This window comes from Lithobates pipiens, unplaced genomic scaffold (assembly GCF_037356315.1).
Source record: "Lithobates pipiens isolate NorthernLeopardFrog02 unplaced genomic scaffold, aLitPip1_a1.2 Scaffold_8, whole genome shotgun sequence".
Taxonomy (NCBI): domain Eukaryota; kingdom Metazoa; phylum Chordata; class Amphibia; order Anura; family Ranidae; genus Lithobates; species Lithobates pipiens.
The window spans coordinates 596,931,844-596,954,880 of record NW_027507903.1 but is presented as its reverse complement, the minus strand read 5'-3'; the positions used below and the strand labels follow the sequence as shown (position 1 = coordinate 596,954,880).

The 23,037-nt window shown below is 42.9% G+C and overlaps 1 protein-coding gene across 1 annotated transcript in view; it reads left to right on the top strand.

Annotated features, from left to right (window-relative positions):
- TNFSF14 (TNF superfamily member 14) overlaps window positions 1-12,911 on the top strand; it is a 42,946-nt gene extending 30,035 nt beyond the window's left edge. The window contains exons 2-4 of the mRNA XM_077470490.1: window positions 290-332; window positions 2,318-2,359; window positions 7,254-12,911. Of these exons, the coding sequence (XP_077326616.1) occupies window positions 290-332; window positions 2,318-2,359; window positions 7,254-7,666 (498 nt within the window). The 3' untranslated portion in view covers window positions 7,667-12,911. The remainder of the gene's footprint in view (window positions 1-289; window positions 333-2,317; window positions 2,360-7,253) is intronic.
- Window positions 12,912-23,037: the final 10,126 nt, after the last annotated feature.

Below are 23,037 nucleotides of genomic sequence, written 5' to 3'. Positions count from 1 at the left end.
GAACCGTGGGGGGAGTAAAGATGTGCATGAGTAACTAGTGGGGCCATCATTGAAGTTAGGGGTATATTTATAAGGCAGTGAATCTGGCATGCAACAAACACTCACTGCAGGTGAATCTTCCTGGTGTATTTGTTTTAAATGAAAGGTAAGCAAAAACCTTCTTTTATTACAGAGTCACGTTAAATATTCCCATGCTAAGTAGTCAAACTCAGAATGCTGTTAAATTCTACTGTAAGTGTTTAAAATTCACTTTTTTTCACTAAAAAAATGTACTTCTTGTGTCTTTAAGGTGAACATGAAAGTCGAGGCACAGCAAATAAGAATGAAATCAGGTAAGACCATATAAAAGCATGGCCACGTTTTTGCTCCTCTGTAAGACACACTTATTTCAGGGCCTTGTTTAGATTTCCATTGACTTCATGGGGACTTGGGACAATGAACCACAACTAACTGAAGCTTTTAGGAATTCACTGATAATTATGATTTAATTATGCTGGTTTAACCATGTTGCAACATCCCCTCCATTTTACTCAGTTGTCCTTCAACACAACCTGGTAACCCTAGGGCCAGTGGACATGTAATTTTGGTACCCTGCACTGGCCATACCAATAAAAGTGTGGATTTAAAAACTCCCCTTATCTCAGCTTGGGAGGGGAGCACATTGGCATCTTTCCCTTAGGTGCTAGATGACCTTGGTTATCTTCACCTTTGGCATCATCCCCTTGGGTGCTAGATGACCTTGGTTATCTTCACCATTGTTGACATCTTCCCCTTCGATGATAGATAACCTTTGGTATTTTCACCTTTGATATCTTCCCCTTTGGTGATAGATGACCTTGGTATCTTCACTTTTGGCATCTTCCCCTTGGGTGCTAGATGACCTTGGTATCTTCACCTTTGGCATCTTCCCCTTGGGTGCTAGATGACCTTGGTATCTTCACCTTTGGCATCTTCCCCTTGGGTGCTAGATGACCTTGGTATCTTCACCTTTGGCATCTTCTCCTTGGGTGCTAGATGACCTTGATATCTTCACCTTTGACATTTTCCCCTTCGGTGAAAGATGACCTGGTATCTTAATCTTTGGTATATATCCCTTGGGTGATAGATGCATGCAAGAAAAAGTTAGCACTCCAGTATATCAGCATAAACAGACTTTCTTTAGTTTAAGATGGTAAAATACAGCCAAAAAACAGCCAATGTTTTTCAGCCATTAAGCCTTAATCATGGCCACGGTTAAGGCGTAACGGCTGAAATGCTGTTTTTTCAGCTGTATTTTACTGTCTCATATTAAAAAAAGATTGTTTATTCGGATAGGGAGTTTAGGCTTTTCCTTGCATGTGCTCAGCTTTGTGGGTGGATGGAAGTCTTTCCGCCTGAGTAAGCACTCAGCCAAGAGCTTTGGAATCCAGTGGGGGGTTGTAGCAGTTATTCACCTGTTGCTCTTAGGTGCTAGCTGACCTTGGTATTTTCACCGTTGGCATCATCCCCTTGGGTACGAGATGACCTTGTTCCAGCATTGCCTCCACTACATACACCAACTTCCCTAAAGCCCTTTTATCTTCCCAAGCCAAGGATGATAGCCTAAGGGCTCCTTCAGAGTAGATTTAGACATGCCTCTAAAGCTCTCTTGCCTCTGATGAACAAATGCGCTCCAGAGGCTACTGACAGGTGGTAAGGAAGTGATGCAACACTTCATCACCACCTGTTTTAACCACATTTTTGCCAATTAACATGCAGCAATGCCTGCAGTTGCAGGGTTTTTGCATTGCTTTCCTATTGACTTAAATGTGTAGCATTTGGCAGGCCTGCCGCTGGCCGCTTGCTACATGTCGCGTCAAATTTGCTGCAAAGCAAAGCATTGTGGTCAGGGCATGTAAACATCTCTGTCCGCTGCTTTTTGCAGCTAAGTCTAAACAAGGCTGCGTACTGGCTGCCACGGGGTGATAAAAAAAAGGCAAATGAGCTACAGAATTTTAACATTACAGCCTGACAGGGCTGTACACATGTCACGGTCACAAAGCTCGGGCTGAAAGACGGCACCGCCCCATTGAGACCAATGGGGCTTTACTGCAAGCGTGAGCCAAATACTTAGATTGCAGTTAAAGTGCGGCAAAGCAAGATAAAATTGCCATTCAATAATTAAAAAAGGTAAAAAAAAAAATAGGTGTCAGAAGGCGTGCCTGTACCAGCCTCTAAAAACCTATTCTCACAGAGGATCACTTTTCAGAGAGTGGTAAGTGTTCCACTTGTCCAAAAGGGCTTTTAAGTCAGTTGAGTCTGGACTGTTATATAACTTTTTTTTGGTTTTCTTTTTCAGCATTCCGGGATGGTCAGTTATTTCCATCTGCTCACGTCACAGGTATGTTTGGTTTCGGATCAGTAGATCGATTCTATATGTTAAGTCAAAGCATCTGTCTGCTCTAATCACACAGGGAGGTAATGCTTTTTAATATATATATACAGTGCATCTGGAAAGTATTCACAGCTCTTCATTTTTTACACATTTTGTTATGTTACGGCCTTATTCCAAAATGGATTAAATTCATTATTTTTCTCAAAATTCTACAAAACAATACCCCATAATGACAACGTGAAAGAAGTTTATTTGCAATCCATACAAATGTATTAAAAAGAAAAAACAAAAAGAAATCCCATGTACATAAGTATTCACAGCCTTTGCTCAATACTTTGTTGAAGTACCTTTGCCACCAATTACAGCCTCAAGTCTTTTTGAGCACACCTATTTTTGGGGAGTCTTTTCAAATATTCTTTGCAGGACCTCTCAAGATCATCAGCTTGGAAGGGCAGCTTCTATGCACAACAGATCTCCCCAGAGATGTTCAATCGGGTTCAAGTCTGGGCTCTGGCTGAGCCACTCAAGCACATTCACAGAGTTGTCCTGTAGCCACTCCTTTTGTTATCTTGGCTGTGTGCTGAGGGTCATTGTTCTGTTGGAAGATGGAACCTTCGCCCACAGTCTAAGGTCCAGAGCACTCTGGAGCAGGTTTTCATCAAGGATGTCTCTGTACATTGCTGCATTTATCCTTCCCTCGATCCTGACTAATCTCCCAGTTCCTGCTGCTGAAAAACATCCCCACAGCATGATGCTGTTACCTCCATGTTTCACTGTAGGGATGGTATTGGTCAGGTGATGTTTTCCTTCAGACATGATGCTTGCCATTCAGGCCGAAGAGTTAAATCTTTGTTTCATCAGACCAGAGAATTTTGTTTCTCATGGTCTGAGAGTCCTTCAGGTGCCTTTTATCAAACTCCAGGCGGGCTGTCATGTATCTTCTACTGAGGAGTGGCTTCCATCTGGCCACTCCACCATAGAGGCCTGATTGGTGGAGTGCTGCAGAGATGATTGTTCTTCTAGAAGTTTCTCCTCTCTCTACAGAGAAACACTGCAGCTCTGTCATTGTGTCATTGTGACCATTGGGTTCTTGGTCACCTCCCTGACTAAGGCTCTTCTCCTTGATCGCTCAGTTGACCCGGGTGACCCACTCTAGTGTCAGGTCACCTTGAGGCGAGGTGACAGATGCACACCGTAGGGATCAGGAGTGCACCGCAAAGTTGTGGACCCTACGGCTGACTGCTGCAGACGGGAGACAGGTCCCACCGGGGTTAGAGCGTAAGATTCCCTGGGGCGCGGAGTCTAAGAGCCAGCAGGTGTTCACCAGAGCCTCGAGTGGTGAGGATGGACTTGGCTGCAACTGGCTCCAGGTCGCGACCCCCAGGGTCCCCCAGCTCACACCCACAGTAGGCAACAGGAGGATAGGGATGGTGAGGGACAAAGCTAAGGTCGGGGCCACAAGCAGACGGAAATAGTCAGGGACACGCCAAAAGGTCAGGATCCCAGGCAAACATGGATAGTCAAAGACACGCCAAAGTCGGTAACGGAACAACAGAAGAGCACACGGCAGGTAACAGGAAGCCAAACACACAAAGGAATACACAATGGTTGATCAGCACTGATGGCCTGCAGTGCACAGGTTAATATAGGGCTCCCTGATAGGGCCTGGGGTGGAGCCATGCTTAGAGGAGAGGTTATAAAAACCACCAGGTGGAAGTGGCTGGCCTCTTAGTCTGAACACATGAGGGGAGGTAAGCAAACACAGGAAGATCACTGCATAACCATGACATCTAGGAAGGGTCCTGGTGGTTCCAAAACTTCTTTCATTTATGGATGATGGAGGCCACTGTGCTCATTGGGACCTTCAATTAGGCTTGTGCAATTCGTTTCGTAACGAATTGAAATTCGGCCGAATTTTGCATCTTTCGAACATTCGGATGCATCCAAATGTCTGAATAAAAACATAACAAATTACAACGAATACGAAAGAAATATAATGAATGAATTCGAATGAATTCGACATGATTCGAAATTATTTCAACCGCATTCGAAATTATTTCAACATGATTCGACATTATTTCAACCGCATTTGAAAATATTTTGTGACCCAACTTTAGGACCATGTATCTCGGGGTCACTTGGTGCTAGACACTTCAAATTTGGATATGTTGTAGAGCTAGTATTATTGTGGTTGCATACCAAATTTGGGGTTTCTAGCTATAAGTGACCCCGAGATATGTGGCCACAAAATCGGGTCGCAAAATGTCATTCTCTGCTCTATTAACTAATAACATTTTGCGACCCGATTTTGGGGCTACATATCTCGGGGTCACTTATAGCTAGAAACCCCAAATTTGGTATGCAAACAAAATAATACTAGCTCTACAACATATCCAAATTTGAAGTGTCTAGCACCAAGTGACCCCGAGATACATGGTCCTAAAGTCGGGTCACAAAATATTTTCAAATGCGGTTGAAATAATGTCGAATCATGTTGAAATAATTTTGAATGCGGTTGAAATAATTTCGAATCATGTCGAATTCATTCGAATTCATTCATTATATTTCTTTCGTATTCGTTGTAATTTGTTATTTTTTTTATTCGGACATTTGGATGCATCCGAATGTTCGAAAGATGCAAAATTCGGCCGAATTTCAATTCGTTACGAAAAATTTGAAGTGTTGAGCACCAAGTGACCCCGAGATACATGGCCCTAAAGTCGGGTCACAAAATATTTTCGAATGCGGTTGAAATAATGTCGAATCATGTTGAAATAATTTCGAATCCGGTAGAAATATTTTCGAATTTCGTTGAAATATTTTCGAATGTGGCCGATTTTTCGAATTCGGTAGAAAACTAAACGAAATCCGAAAACGAATTTAAGGAAGTTAACGAATATAACTAAACTAAATTAATGAATTAACGAATTAAAACGAAACTAAACTAAACATTTTTTTTTCCTTTTGCACATGTCTACCTTCAATGCTGCAGAAATGTTTCTATACCCTTCCCCAGATCTGTTCTTCAATACAATCCGGTCTCGGAGGTCTACAGACAATTTCTTGGATTTCATGGCTTGGTTTGTGCCCTGAAATGCATTGTTAACTGTGGGGCCTTTATATAGACAGGTGTGTGCCTTTCCATATCATGTCCAATCAACTGAATTTACCACACGTGAACTCCAATCAAGTTGTAGAAACATCTCAAGGACAATCAGTGGAAACAGGATACACCTGAGCTCAATTTGGCGTGTCATGGCAAAGGCTGTGAATACTTATGTAAATGTGATTTTTTTTTTGTCCATTTTTTATTTTTATTAAATTTGCAAAGATTTCAAACAAACTTCTTTAACATTGTCATTAGGGAGTATTATCTGTAGAATTTTGAGGAAAATAATGAATTTAATCCATTTTAGAATAAGGCTGTAACATAACAAAATGTGGAAAAAAGTGAAGTGCTGTGAATACTTTTCGGATGCACTGTATATGAATTTATTGTTTGCAGGTGTTTATATATCGTAGTTTACGTAGCTCTTTATATATACTATATATTGTACATTCACTTCAGCCCCTGCGCTCAAGGAGCTTACAATCTAAATTCTCACATTCAAACATATACATACTAAGGCCAATTTAGACAGGAGCCAATTAACGTACCAGAAGTGTGGGAGGAAAACCACGTAAGCACAGGGTGAACATGCAAACTCCAGGCAGACTCCAGGCAGGTAGTGCCATGGTTGAGATTTGAACCAACGTGCTGCTAGGTGAAAGTGCTAATGTGACTAATTTGAGGATACATTGCTGTCAAATGAGACTTTTATAAAAAAAAAAAAAGTAACGCAACAACATTTGTACAATTATATGAAAAACTGTTTTTTTTTTTCTTTACAAAAAAATATTCCAATTAAAGTAGCTAAATTTACCACCTTAGATTAAAAGCACTTATAAGAAGAGAAAAGCCATTTTAGGAAAGCTCCTTTTATTGTTCATAGTAGTCCACATGCAGATGGATATGGAATGTATCAAGTGCCATCACTGCATATTCATCTTCATATTTAATACTAGTAAACCAAAAAAGGAAAGCGGGATTTTAAGTGTGCCAAAAATAACAAGGTAGTTATAATAAAATATTCAAATTTATTATAAAATGTATCAAAGACAACAATACGTCTTCCATTTTTCATATAAAAATCATCAAGAAACATCCAACTGGCTTATTGTGCATGCAGGTACTTCAGCTCAACATGTTTCGCCAATTGCTGGCTTCCTCGGGAGTCTTAGGAGTACTTCACATTCATACCACTAGGAAAAAAACAAAATAATTTACACATGTATTTAATCAAAATAACATATAAAAGTTTTATTACATATCTTTATTGTATATACATCGGTTACCTTGGAGAGCCTCTTACCAGGAGTGTTCAGAAATCATCATACAATGGTTATTAAATGGTACTGCAAGCACCTATAGAATCTCCGAGGGGATAGCAGCAGGCCATAGGAGAGGCACAGTCCACACAGGAGTCACTTCTCATTGAATAGCTAGTTCCAATAGCTACAATTAACATTTTTTATTTACATTCTGAAAAAAAGAACCTTATACCTACCGCTTTTGACCCCCCCTCTCCCCTTCATAAGAAAACTTGTTTTTGTCTATGTCCCTGTTGAAAGAACAAAATGCTTGTTTTAAATCTATTTATTATATATCTTTTTTTTTTTGGACGAAAGTGGATCTTTTCTTTAAAACTCAAATGTAGGCTATTTTTTCAGTTGCGGGCCATAAGTGTGTGAGGGTGGTCCTATGGGAAAGTAGGGGTGCAGAAAGTTGAGCTTTAAACAACATTAGTTTGGTAAATATAGATAACTAAGCATTTACAGCATCTGTTTCAATTACCTTTAGGTCTAACAGTTAAGAACACTTCGCTAGGCAAACCACTTCAATGGGAATCTACACATGGCTTGGCATTCCTCCATGAAATGGAGTACAGTGATGGATCAATTCGATGCAAAAAATCCGGACTATATTTTGTGTACTCCAAGCTGCAATTGGGAGTAGTTTGTGCAACAGTGGACCCTTCTTTACTATTTACCCATTCAGTAAACATAAGAACAATGGGTTCCGTCACTCAATTAATGGCGAACACTGGAGGGTTCTGTGATACTCAAGGTTCTCCAATATGGAAGAGAAGCAGCTTTCTGGGATCCAGCTTCCTGCTAGAAGAGGGGGATGAAATTTTTGTCAATATGTCTCACAGAAGCCTCATACGGGCCCAGCTACAAAGCACAACCTTCTTTGGACTTTTTATGTTGTAGAGAACTCAATTGAGATGAACTCACTAACATTAACAAAATCATGAGCATGGACCTACTTTTAGTCCTCCTACAAATATATCTTTTTTTTTTTTTTGATGATCACATAAGAACTCCTAGTAGAATACTAAGTGATTGATTTACTAAAACTGAACAGTGCAAAATCTGGTGCAGCACTGCATAGAAACCAATCAGCTTCCAGGATTTTATGTCAAAGCTTAATTGAATTGGGTAAAGTGAGAAGTGGATTGGCTACCATGCACTGCTGAAGCAGATTTTGCACTTTCCGGTTTTAGTAAATCAAACCCTAATGCCACGTACACACGGCCGGACTTTCCATCGGCATGAACTCTGACAGACTTTTCGACTGCCTTTTCGGCGGAGTTCCGCTGAAACGGACTTGCCTACACACGATCACACCAAAGTCGGATCGTTTAACGCAATGACGTATGACGGGACTAGAAAAAGGAAGTTCAATAGCCAGTAGTCAATCACTGCCCTTGTGTCGTTGTTGATCCGTTGGACCTCCATACAGACGAGCGTTTTTCTCGATAGGAACTGGTTGCAGCAGAGTTCCGGCGGAAAGAGTTGAAACCTGTTCTATTTCTAAAGTCCATCATAGTTTTTTTGACAGAAAAGGTCCAATGAAGCCCACACATGACCGAATTGTCCGACGGATTTGTTGCTGTCGAAAAGTCTGGTTGTGTGTAAATGGCATAAGAGTATCAACAGTATGGTGACAGCATGACTACACCCTCATATCTTTGATTAGTGCATGCATTTGGTCCTTTGAGAAAGCACAACTACTAGGAGGCAAATATGAAGTCTAACAGCAATGATAAAACAAAACCAATATTGCACCCCCCACCTCCACCAAGCTACAATATATTGCCTGTTTTTCCATGCAACAGGTTAACACAGATTAACCGATAGTCCCACAATTTTTTGGCCAGTTCCGATTGTGACAGTTTTGGTCTCGTTCACCTCTGGACTCCGGTGATCGTTCTGGGCACACGGAGAACCTTGAAATGTGTGTGTAAACAAACTGTAAACAAACTGTAAACACACAGTTTCCAGGTCTCTGAGGGGAGAACAGACAGATCCTCTGTTAGTTTCCCTGCACAGTCCACATCCCCCTTCAGTTAGAACACTTCCTAGGACACACATTAACCCCTTCACTGCCCCCTAGTGTTAACCCTTTCACTGCCAGTGATATTTTTACAGTGATCAATGCATTTTCGCACTGATCGCTGTATTAATGCCAATGGTCCCAAAAATGTGTCAACGTTGTCCGAGGTCCTCCAGTCCCCTTATTAGCTTTGTTCGCTCTTCTCTGGACTCTCTCCAGCTCTAGCACATCCCTCCTGTGGACTGGCGACTAGAACTGGAATAGAGAAGGACAAGACTGCCAACTATTGTGAAACAGGGTAGACCATGGTAAACGTAACTCAGTGTTAGAACATCCCCTAGGCAAAACGAGCAATATATTCTTGATCAGCTGTGGGGTACTTTTAATAATTTCATCACTGCCTGTAGCTAAGCTGATGATAAATTCTTTGAATTCCGTAAATTTTAGAACCTTTGTTCAGTTTTCTAATCATTAGTGGGGTCAAATCGACATTCAAAAAGAAAATTCGAAGGGGCAGGATGGAAAAATTTTCTTGGGCAAATGAATTTCTGAAGCTTCATACACACTATCAGATGTTCTGCTGATTTTTGTCTTCAGATTTACCAAAACCATGTAATGCAAGGGCCTGCCTGATTGCATACACATTGAAATTCCTAAGGTTTGACCTCATATTATTTGGTTTTGGTAAATCTGAAGGAAAAAAATTAGCAGAAAACCTGATAGTGTGTATGGGGCTTAACAGTCTATGTGGTTTTCATTTGGGAAAGATCATTAGTTCCAAAAATGAATGTTAAAAGCAAACAACCCTTTAAAATACATGGGAACGACATTTGTCAAGTCATTGCATGGACTGATCGGAATTGTCGCACAAATGTTTGTACAAAAATTCGTTTAGAGGTCTACTATGGCCAGTTTTAGGCTCTAATTGAATATAAACATTGTTATAATACTGGATAATGACTATTGTTCAAAGAAATATTTTATTTTTTTTAAAGAAAGTTTATTTTTCTTTTATCTCTGTTATTTATTTCTGTCTGGTCCTATTTTTTTTTTCAATTTGGTAATATAAAATATTCCATAGGAATTTACTACTTTAAAAATCAATGATGTTCTCAAAAAAAAAAAATAAATATATATTATTATTATTATTATACAGGATTTATATAGTGCCAACAGTTTGCGCAGCTTTACAACATGAGGGTGGACAGTACACTTACAATACAAATCAATACAGGAGGGACCAGGAAGGCCCTGTTCGTTAGAGCTTACAATCTAGAAGGGAGGGATATAGATCTTCTGCGAGTAATACCTAGGCTTCCCATACATTGATCTCTTTTTTTTTTCTTTAATTTAACCAGTGAGTTGAATGAAAATAAAAATGTATTGAATCCCCCATCTACACTCTCAGTGTGGATGGGGGAATCACTCCCGCTGAGCTTTTGTATTCTGCCATTGGGGAGATTTTCCCACTGGCAGAATGCAATGATCAGTGCTGACAGCTATAGAAGGAGTGCTATTACTGATAACTGGTACAGGAGGTAGGGCAACTGACCTGAATGTGTGGCCAACTGAAGAGATATTATATCATCAATATTTTGATTATTGCTCTTTTGAGAAAAAAATGGAACCATCCTTCCACTGTACAAACGCCAAAAGGAGTGTTGCTAGGGGCCCTGGACTAGCATGTTAGCAATTTTTAGTGTATGTACCAGAAGGGTTAATGTACTTAAGCCTATTGGATACTCCTGGGACCTCATTTCAACTCCCTTAAAGAGAATGCCTGGTATTTTCTACATATTAAATATTGCTCATTAATATTTTGTATTCTCCTTTTGAGCCTTTACGCTCATATTTTATATGTTGTGCTGGTTCTCCTTAGCACCTTTGTTGTAAAAAGTCTGTTGTTCATAGAGCTCAGTAGCTCAAGAAGAAGTTTGCACATGAAGTTGAATGGATCAGAGCAGCGACAAAGATATATATATAAAACATATCTAAAATATTAATAATAAAAAAAGAAAAATCATGAAATAAAAAAAAAGATAAATTGACCCAAACAATTGAAATTCGTTTGAAATTAAAATTCTTTCTGATTAAAAAAAAAAAAAAAAAGTAAAATGGCTCAATACTGCCCCAAATCAGCAGGGAGAATGATAAAAGGTTTATCAGAGTATATGGTAGTTAAATATCACAGTGTTTAAGTTCAGTATCACAGTGTTTAACAAGGTCCATACGTGTTGACGAGAAGGAAGGGAGAAAGAAAGAGGGACAGAGGGATTTGGTATAAAAAGAGGGAAAAATTCTCCGAAAGATGGACAGTTGGGAGCTATGCCCAACTGGTCCATCTCTGTATACACACCGTCACGCTCCACCTTATCGGTTACTATTACTATATGTGTACAAGTCTTGTTTCTTGTTCATTGTCTTCAATGAGCAATGCTTATGTATGCACAGAAAGTAGATCTGCTTCATGGTTCTAGAATCTATCTGTCTCTGTTTTATCTCTTTATTACATACTGTTCTGTTCATATTAATGTAAAAAGATCTGGTTGTCTGTTTTCTAAAACAGTATTCTATTTAAAACAATCAATAAAATACACATTTTTGTTTTATTTTGCAAAATGTATATAAAAAAAATTTATGATTCTGATAGGGACATCTGATGTAAGGGGATCCCTCTTATGGGGACATATGATGTAAGGGGGTCACTCTGACAGGGGCACTTAATGTAAGGGGGACATTATGGCACTCTGTTGGGGACACCTGCTGTAAGGGAGTCACTCTGACAGGGACACCTGATGTTAGGGATCACTGATGGGAACAACTGATATAAGGGGGTCACTTTGAAGGGACACCTGATCTAAGGAGTTCCCTCTGATGGGGACACTTTATGTAAGGGAGTCACTCTGACAGGGACACCTGATGTAAGGGGGTCACTCTGTCAGGAACTCCTGATGTAAGCGGGTCACTCTCACGGGGACACCTGATGTAAGGGTGTCAATCTGATGCAGACACTTGATGTAAGGGGACAATAATAGGACAACTGATATAAGAGGGTCACTCTGGGGACATCTGATGTAAGGGGGAAACACTGTTAGGGACACCTGATGTAAGGGGGTACTCTGATGGGAACAACTTTGTAAGAGGGTCACTTTGATGGAGACACCTGAAATAAGGGGGCGCTCTGCTGGGGACAGTGACGTAAGGGGACAATCTGCTGGGGACAGTGATGTAAGAGTGAAATTTGATGAAATTTGAAGGTTTTCACTCTGATGGGGACAGTTGATTAAGGGGGAACTCTGATGGGGACACCTGTTGTAAGAGAGCACTCTGATGTGGATACCTGATGTAAGGGGGGCACTCTGATGGGGACAGCCGATGTGAGAGGGTCACTCTGCTGGGGACACCTGATATAGGGAGCACTCTGCTGTCAACACCAGATGTAAGGGGGATTGTAATACCTGATGTAAGGGGGGAACTCTGCTGGGGACACCTGGATGTAAGGGGACACTCTGATGGGGATGCCTGATGTAAAGGGACACACTGATGGGGACAATGATGTACGGGGACACTCTGATATGGACGCCTGTTGTACTGGGACATGCTGATAGGGACACTTGGTGTAAAGGGACACTCTGATGGGAACACCTGATGTAAGGGGAAACTCTGATGGGGACACATGATGTAAGAGTCACTCTGATGGCAATACCTGATGTAAGGGGACACTCTGATGGGGAAATCTGATGTAAGAGGACAGTCCAATAAGGACACCCGATGTAAGAGAACACTCTGATGGGGACACCTGATGTAAGGGGATAGTCCGATAGGGACACCTGATGTAAGGTAGGACTCTGATGGAGAGGCCTGATGTAAGGGGACACTCTGATGGGGACACCTGATGTAAGGGGACACTTTGATATAAGGGGATACTCTGATGTAAGGGGACACTCTGATGTAAGGGGACACCTAATGTAAGGGGACACTTTGATATAAGGGGACACTTTGATGTAAGGGGACACTCTGATGGGGACACCTAATGTAAGCTGGTTCTTTTTTCTTTTACTTGAAATGTGGGTGTGATTGGCCTACTTTTTTGTTTTATTAAAGAGTTATTTATTTGTGTTCCGTGTTGTTTCTGTTAAAGATATTCCATACAAATACAAGAACAAATGTAGTTCAATGCAACACAGAAAAAGTGCATGAAAGTGGGGCAGAACACTTCCTTATTGGGATGATAATGTCACATGGGTGGGGGCACCCCTTGTATGACATCACCACTCTAATAAGGACAGATTATATTATACAGAAGTCAAATACAACCTTTCATTTTGAATAAACATGTAATAAATAGAAAGAGGAAGCTTTGGGTCACACCATAAGTAAAAAAAGTTACGTAATTAAGACCAGCCACGGAAAAAAGAGATTATATGGTGACCTCATTGCCCAGTGCCATCATGGATAAACTAAACATGGAAATGGAATAATGAGAAATATTTCCTGCCCTCCCCAACACTTAGGCCGCGTACACACGGGCGGACTGTCTGCCCAACTAAGTCCGTCAGACAATCCGACAGACAGTCCGTCCTACTTTCGAATGAACGGACTTGACCACACACGATGAACAGACAGTCCACCGAAAGCTTGCGCGATGACGTGTACAGCACGTACGACGGGACTAGAAATACGACGTCCAATACACTGCAATGCAACCTTTCGCCGTGTAAATCCTTTCTGAGCATGCGCCATACTTAGTCCGTCGAACTAGCCTACTCACGAGCGGACTGTCCGCTGAAACCAAGTTTGGACGGACAATATTACGGAAATTCCGAAAGACTTAGTCCGCCAGACTGTCCGCTGAAAAAGTCAGCTGAAGCCCACACACGAGCGGACTGTCCGCTGAAACACGTTTCAGCGGACCAAGTCCGTCAGACAGTCCGCCCGTGTGTACGCGGCCTTAGAATATGTAAAAATGCAGACATTACGTCAGCAGATTTCATTCTACCAGTTAGAAGATGTGCAGTGCTCCAATTTAATTTTTTCATGGCTAGGCGCAGTGCATAGACATGCACAGGGGGTGTACCAGGTGTGCCTGGGCACACTCTAATTACTCTGTGCAGTGCAGACTTCCCCTGCTGCCTGGCCTCCCCCCCTCATGTCGCACCCCCTTCCCCCTGCCCCGTAGTGCTGCTGGCTTTCCTCCTCTACTCTCCTCTCCCCTCAGCTACTGCAGGGGAATGTTTTAGGATGGAGAGTTTGGGAAAGGGTGTTTACTATGCTTCTATTTGTAAATGAACAGGAAGCTGCTCAGCACAGAGCACTTCCCATTCATTCACTGACCCATGCAGCTGAGGCTGCAGAGAAAGGCATGCGTGTTTGAGCTTTGGGTTGCACATCCTAATGCAATAGGCTACGCATACCTATGGCGCAGTACAGAAAATATATGACGGAGCAGCATAAACCTCAATGGGCGGCCCATCAATCCATCCATGAGTCGATGAATGAACACCAAAGTCAATGATACAACCTTGTCAGTGTGTGTGCAGTACTTTGCCCAGACTTGTAAAAAGAGCAAACTGATATAAGTATGAGTAATGAGTAAGATAAATGACTCTCTAAAAAATAACCTACTAATTAAGGTAAATAGGACTTCCTTTGTACAATAGGCACCATAAGGTTCCACAATATATTTTTCCAGTGACAGCTCATGCCACAAGGTTGTATATTTCCTGTATTCAAGGAGTGCTATCATTTTTCATAGTACATTATGGCACCCATACACCCATTCACATGTAGGCATGTGAAGTTTATTTTCTCCACTGCAGGTGGCACTCAACCTCAGCAGCTCTGCAGTTGGAGAGGAATTTAGGTGGAATCTGGTTCCTCTATGGTTTCCTGGGTCACTGGGGAAGTGATCTGGTTGGATTCCGTTGCCCCATATTGGGTCTGGCAGCCATCATGGGTCAGGCAGAGCCTACTTAAGGCCCTGAATCCCGGATTTTGGCGAGTGGGTAGTGCAAAGAAAAGGACCCTGTCTGTTAGGGACAGTCAGGGGCGGACTGACAACTCATGGGGCCCCTGGGCAATAGTAGATTATGGGGACCCCAGGCAATCAGAGATTATGGGGCCACACAGTATACACAAACACACACACACAGTATACACAGACATGTTTCTATTGGCTGAGAAGGTACTGGAGAGGAGGGGCAGCTATAATCTTGGGATTTTTAGACCAAAAGGATGTCGGTAAGGGACATTTCAGAGACAGATTTAATAAAAACACATATTTTTACATACTGTTCCTGGTTTTACTGAGGCTGGCAACCCTGATGGGGCCCCCTAGTGGCATGGGGCCCTTGGGCAGTGCCTGAGTGTCACGGTCCCTACCGTGTCTTTTAGATGGCCAGGCGTGGTCACGCCCCAAGTGGCTCTAGGTTTGTTCTTACTCCTGTTTCTTTACCTCTGAGCCTCACCTCAGTTCTATTCTGCCTGCTTTCCAGCCATGCCTAGTTTTGCATAAAGTACTGTGGGCAATTCTGTTTGTACCCGTCACTCTTGGATCAGCTGTGGCAGGTTACCTAATTAGCTGGGTATAAAACCCTGTCTCACTCTGAGGGCTGGGTCAGTTCATTGTCTCTTGTCACCTAAGGTACCTGTGTTCAAAGTTAGTGTTCCAAGACTGACCCTGGCTTGTATATCGTTTATGCTGACTTCTGGAATCCCGGACAATGGCTTTACTTCGACGACCCCTTGGCTTTTCCTGTCAAGCCCCCGTGCACAGATTCACAGCCCAGGTAGCTTATCTCTTTGTTACCGTGGGCTATGTCTATTTGCAAGGGTGAGCGTACATCTCTGCACCATGGACTCCAACCTAGGTAAGCCCTCACACCGAGTGGCCAAATGGTCAGTCCTCCCCTGGGGACAGTACTAGTGGTAGAGAAAGATTTCTGATGAAGAGTAAAAGTGTAGGGTCGCATCTCTTCTGGACATCTTCCTGATTGGGCATGAGACGGCCAGCCTGCATTCTGCCCCTCTCTACAGATGCTGTCACTCTGGCTGGACCCGCTCCGTTCATGTTGCTGGTTGGCCAGTCTTCCCACCAGGATTTTTGTTAACTGTTGCTGCACTGCTTTGTCACAAGTTTATTTTTGCACCTGACTGTGTGAATTATTGCTGCCACACCACGCTGCACCCCACCTACACACAATCCTTCCCCCCCAGAGATATGGATAACACCATATAACCTATTACTAAATGAATGTGAAACCTACTAAGTCATAATTTAGATCTCTTTGACTAAAAGTGCTACTTTATTGTCAGTTCAGCAATTGTTCAGGTTGAGTCATTTTAGTGAAGCTTCACCCCCCTCATCTTCCTACTCCTCCTCCTTCTCTACCCCTTTTCGCCTCAACACTCGTCTGGAGCTCACCACAAAGCAAAGTAAAAGTTATCTTTAGAAATGAAGCAGCCACAAAGGTTTATGAGTAGCAGATAGGGCACAGCTAGGAGTACTAAGATAAAGCTTCATCAGAGTCTGTGCTCTGCTCATTGTTCCGGTCTGTAGACAGAAAATACCACAAAACATTTCAAAGAGCAACACGAGTCTTGCCTCGATGGAATTTAACAGTAGACTTTTTGTTGCTATGAAGTAATCATTTGATGAGCATAAAAGAGTTTTCCAATCAATTAAAAAATGTACAGTCATAGTAATTTGAAGGCAGTCTATCCATTTTCTAGAGACCAGTGACATCATCGATACTTCATTATCATGAGAATGCAGCCAATCCAATCAATAGAGACCAGTGACATCACTGATGCTTCAGATTCAAGAGAACACAACTTGTCCATTCACTAGAGAACGGTGATATCAACGACCCTTCATATTCATGGAAACACAACCATATCATGCAATAGAGACCAGTGACATTAATGACACTTCATATTCATGAGAACGCAGCCTGTCAATTAGCTAAATTAGCCTTTCTCAACCTCTTGACCCCAGGGGAACCCTTGAAATAATTTTCAGGTCTTACAGAACCTTACCCAAAATTATTTAATTGGATAATCAATTTGAGGAATGCAGTGCCCTTATAGCGCTGGTCAGAATGCCAACCCTTACAGACAGCTAAAAAGATCATTGGTGTCATGGCGCTTACTCTGCCAAGTGTCATTGAGCCCAGAACGCTGCAGGCATCTTCAGATGGGAGATCAATTAACCCAGCTCAAGAAACCCCTAGCAAACTAAGGGGAAACTCTAGGATCCAATGAAACCATGGTTGAGAATGGCAGCACTAAAGACCAGTGTCATCATTGACACTTCATATGAATGAGAACATAGCTGATCCATTCACTAAAGCAGCCTTTCTCAAACTTTTTACCCCAGAGGAACTCTTGAAATAATTTTCAAGTCTCAGGGAACACCTATAAAAGGATGTAGCGCCACCCCTGTAACAGTCACTAGTATTATCCGTTATTTCAGACCTGCAGTCAGACAAACATTATTTTCAACAGCCAGGCGCACAACTTCTGCTCGTTACGCCAATGACTAGTCTAGGGTTTAATTTTGTTGTTTATTTTAATTTAGGAACTTTGTCTATCAAAGGGATAAAGTAGGATACTCCAAATTAACTATTCATATTTGAAGACAGCTTTCCCAGTATAACTGTGTAGCCAATTGTGCAAAGAGAAGCAAAGTCCACTTTAAAGCGGGATTCCGCTGCGGTTTATTTTATTTTTTTACCTGTGTCACTGGTGGGCGATTCCTACCGTGTCTTAGCAGTCACGATCGGCGTGTTTTTGACCCCCGGCGTGACGATTTTATTGCAGAGGAAAACTTTTAAAAAAGCAGTCCGGCAGTTTCAATTTTTACTGTGGGTGTCTGAAGCCCACAGGCATTTACTTCCTGTATGCGATGAGGCTGAGCTCCCAGCATCCACCGCTTCATCGGCTTTACTATGTCCCCCATGGATTCTTGGGAAATAGCTAAGAAATTTCCCAGGGACCATTGCGAGGCCGATAACCACGCCTACTCCCACGGGAGGACAGCCCGGAAGTCGGCACAAACATCACAAATATAAGGTAAGTACTGAATAATATTTTATTTCAATGTTCATTACTGTAACTATGTTACCATTAGGGATGAGCCGAACACCCCCCTGTTCGGTTCGCACCAGAACCTGCGAACAGACCTAAACTTCGTGTGAACTTTAGAACCCTATTAAAGTCTATGGGACTCGAACGTTCACAATCTAAAGTGCTCATTTTAAAGGGTAATATGAAAGTTACTGTCCTAAAAAGTGTTTGGGGACCCGGGTCCTGCCCCAGGGGACATGGATCAATGCAAAAAAAAGTTTTAAAAACGGCCGTTTTTTCAGGAGCAGTGATTTTAATAATGATTAAAGTGAAACAATAAAAGTGTAATATTCCTTTAAATTTCGTAGCTGGGGGGTATCTATAGTATGCCTGTGAAGGGGCGCATGTTTCTGGTGCTTAGAACTGTCGCTGCACAAAGTGTCATTTGTGCAGGAAAAAAAGTCTTTTAAAATCACTTGCGGCTAAATTGTCGGGTCTCCGTAATACAGAGAACACTCAATGAGTGTTCTCTGTATTAGCCGACAATTCATTCATTCATTGATTAAAAAAAAAAAAAAAAAAAAAAAAGCGTGGGGGTTCCCCTAAATTCAATCAAAAGGCCCTTCAGGTCTGACATGGATATTAAGGGGAACCCCGTGTCAAATTAAAAAAAAAAATTGACGTGGGGGTCCCCCCAAATATCCATACCAGACCCTTCAGGTCTGATATGGATATTAAGGGGAACCCCGCATCAAATTTAAAAAAAAAATTGACGTGGGGGTCCCCCTAAATATCCATACCAGACCCTTTATCCGAGCACGCAACCTGGCAGGCCGCAGGAAAAGAGGGGGGGACGAGAGAGCGGCCCCCCCTCCCTCCTGAACCGTACCAGGCCACATACCCTCAACATTGGGAGGATGCTTTGGGGGTCTGTGACCCCTCAAAGCACCTTGTCCCCATGTTGATAAGGACAAGGGCCTCATCCTCACAACCCTGGCCGTTGGTTGTGAGGGTCTGCGGGCGGGGGGCTTATCAGAATCTGGAAGCCCCCTTTAACAAGGGGACCCCCAGATCCCGGCCCCCCCCCTGTTTGAAATGGTAAGGGGGTACAAAAGTACCCCTACCATTTCACAAAGAAAGTGTCAAAATGGTTAAATAAGACAAACACACTTTTGAAAAATTCCTTTATTAAAAAAAAAAAAAATAAAAAAAAAATTCCAGCGGTGCTAATCCACTCTTGCTATCCAGCGACGGGTCTCCGGGGTCCAGCGATGGATGATCATATCCAGCGACGGGGGATCTCTCAGTCCAGCGCTGTCCATACCTCCTTCTTCTGTCTCCTCTCCGGAGACACTGCAGAGAGCCGAGCGCTGACATTTCTTATATTGGGAGGGCGGGGCCACCCGTCACCTGACCCCGCCCCTCTGACGCAGGAGAGGGAAGCCAGGGGTTCCCCAGTGACGTGTGGGTGACCCCGCCCCCTCTGATGTAACGGAAACCTGCAATAGCATGAGCAAGAGTGGATTAGCACCGCTGGAATTTTTTTTTTATTTTTTTTATTTTTAATAAAGGAATTTTTCAAAAGTGTGTTTGTCTTATTTAACCATTTTGACACTTTCTTTGTGAAATGGTAGGGGTACTTTTGTACCCCCTTACCATTTCAAACAGGGGGGGGGCGGGATCTGGGGGTCCCCTTGTTAAAGGGGGCTTCCAGATTCTGATAAGCCCCCCGCCCGCAGACCCTCACAACCAACGGCCAGGGTTGTGAGGATGAGGCCCTTGTCCTTATCAACATGGGAACAAGGTGCTTTGAGGGGTCACAGACCCCCAAAGCATCCTCCCAATGTTGAGGGTATGTGGCCTGGTACGGTTCAGGAGGGAGGGGGGGCCGCTCTCTCGTCCCCCCCTCTTTTCCTGCGGCCTGCCAGGTTGCGTGCTCGGATAAAGGGTCTGGTATGGATATTTAGGGGGACCCCCACGTCAATTTTTTTTTAAAATTTGATGCGGGGTTCCCCTTAATATCCATATCAGACCTGAAGGGTCTGGTATGGATATTTGGGGGGACCCCCACGTCAATTTTTTTTTTAAATTTGACACGGGGGTTCCCCTTAATATCCATGTCAGACCTGAAGGGCCTTTTGATTGAATTTAGGGGAACCCCCACGTTTTTTTTTTTTTTTTTTTTTTAATCAATGAATGAATGAATTGTCGGCTAATACAGAGAACACTCATTGAGTGTTCTCTGTATTACGGAGACCCGACAATTTAGCCGCAAGTGATTTTAAAAGACTTTTTTTCCTGCACAAATGACACTTTGTGCAGCGACAGTTCTAAGCACCAGAAACATGCGCCCCTTCACAGGCATACTATAGATACCCCCCAGCTACGAAATTTAAAGGAATATTACACTTTTATTGTTTCACTTTAATCATTATTAAAATCACTGCTCCTGAAAAAACGGCCGTTTTTAAAACTTTTTTTTGCATTGATCCATGTCCCCTGGGGCAGGACCCAGGTCCCCAAACACTTTTTAGGACAGTAACCTGCATATTACCCTTTAAAATGAGCACTTTAGATTTCTCCCATAGACTTGTATAGGGTGTTCCGGCTTTTCGAATTTGCTGCGAACAGCCCAAATTGTTCACTGTTCGCTGAACAGGCGAACAGGCAATGTTCGAGTAGAACATGAGTTCGACTCGAACTCGAAGCTCATCCCTAGTTACCATGCGATTCAGATAAGAAGAAGATGCAATTTTAGGTACAAAACCGCTTTTTAAGTAGAAGGGATTGTGTGGATCCCGCACTTCAGAATGCCCGCCGGTGTCCCCGTTAGCCTACACCCAGCAGCTGACATCCAGCATTCAAAAGGGGATTTGACAGCAGTCTTTAGGATCCCGTTTTGGGGGTCTGTGCTCACAAGGCCCTGGTCGCAGGTCACCTTCCTCTATGATGCCAGACAGGATCCATGGCCATCCTCCCTCAGTCGGCTCTCAGGAGAACCCTGGGTTTCAGCTTTCAGTATTCCCTCGGCTTGCTCACCAGAGGCTGCATTGTAGCCTGTGCTAGAGAAAGGCAGCAGCCCCTCCCCAACTGGACTTATCCTCTATGGAAAAAGACCCAGATTCCTTGTGCTCACTAAATAAAAATACCAGCACCCAGCATGCTCAGGGGCACCACTCCCTGTAATTGGCTGAGAGGGCATTCATATTCATGCTTCTGCTATGCATTGGTAACTTATGTTCATCCAGCACTTTCCAAAGCTGCCTGGATACAGAGGAGCCAATTGCAGCAGCAGCACTGTGAGTCACACAGGATACATGCTCTAAGCAATTGAAGCTTTCTATTAAGCTGATATGTTAAGCAGGAGATCACACTATGCTGATCTATATACATCCTAGCACTGATCTAGGATGGTGCTACAATTACTTAAAGTACCTTAAAGTGCTACTAAACCTTCAAGGGCTCAGCCCTTCCTTCTCAAAGCTGACTGCTCAGCTGTCGGCTAATTGCCAACTCCTTTCTCTCCACAGTGACTCAACTGTTGATGATATCCCGCTCATCAGTCCTGACTACTTAAGCCGTCCAGCACAGTTGATCTCTGTCTTCGCCTTGATCAGATCTCTAGAGACGATCTCCTGTGTTCCTGTTAAAGACTTGCTTGGCTGACATTCCTTCTGGCTCCAGATCCTGTTTGCTGTTCTACTACGCTCATCTCTGGCTGCCTGATGTTTTGTCTTGTCTGACTATCCATTCCGGTTCCTGAACTCTGGCTATGTTTTGACTACGTTTACTTTGTTTAACTTTTTATTATTATTATTAAACTAGTGTGATTTAACTGTACTTCTGTCTTAGTCTGATTCATGATTTCTGATAGCAGGCTAAGCAGGATCACTGCATGGATCATGGCATTACAAAACACTAGCAAGAACCTCCCACTGTGGCTGCTTGGGTACAACCTGTGTTGCAGGCCATCCCTGCTGCTGCTTCAGTCTCTGTGCGGGCAACCACCTCAAATATTAACTCTATAAGAGGTATGCCTGGTTCTGTTCCCCTTCCCCAGCGATTTGGTGGTGATCCATTTCAATGCAGAGGGTTTCTCAACCAGGATGAGATATGCTTTTGAGATGCTGTCCCAGGCATTTCCCATTGACAGAAGCAAAGTAGGTTTTGTGATATATCTTTGCTTTCTGAAAGGGCTTTGGCCTGGGCAAACCCTCTACGGGAGACGCAAAACCTGTTGTCTTGAGTTACCCAGAGTTTGTGGCTTCTTTTAAAAGGGTATTTAACGTTCCCACACGCTCCGCTTCTGCAGCCAAGCGCCTCATGTCCATCAAACAGAGTACGAGAACTGTTGCCGATTACGCCATTGAAGTCCCTGTAGAGCCACCACACAAATGTCTGTCGTGTGCTTCAGAAACAAAGAGAGAACAATCTCTATTGTAAATTGGAGATGTGCGAATTCCATCTTGAACAGGTTAAATTCCTGGATGTCATTTCCACTGCTGGTTTTTCGATGAACACAGAGAAACTTTCAGCAGTCCTACAGTGGCCTCAACCCGTGAGTTTACGCCCTCTGTAGTGTTTTCTTGGCTTTGCCAATTATTATCAGAAATTTATTTGTAACGTCTCGTCTCTGGTCAAGCCCCCTACTGATATGACCAGAAAAGGACAGTAACCCACAGAGTTGGTCTCCGGAGTCCATTAAGGCCTATGAGAGTCTCAAGGCTGCCTTTGTTTCTGCTCCTGTGTTGGCACATCCTGATCCTATGTTACCTTTTATCCTTGAGGTTGATGCTTCTGAGACTGGAGTTGGCGCCATCTGTCTCAACGTCCTACCTCTGAGAGCACTATGCATCCTTGTGGCTACTTTTCCAAGAAATTGTCACCTGCAGAGTGCAATTATGAGATTGGTGACAGAGAGCTGTTAGCGATCATTTTAGTCATGAAAGAATGGAGACATCTCCTCAAAGTTACCACTGTGCTGGTTCTCATTCTTACTGACCATAAGAATCTCACACATGCACCCAGAAGGGGGGCGCGATTCTTGCTACAGTTCGTACCAGTCTCACTTCTCCATTGGGTGACAAAATTCTTGCCGCTCAGGTCCATGCTCCTCCTGAGAAACCTTGTGACCGCTGCTTTGTTACAGAGAGTCTCCGTACTGCTGTGCTTCAGACTT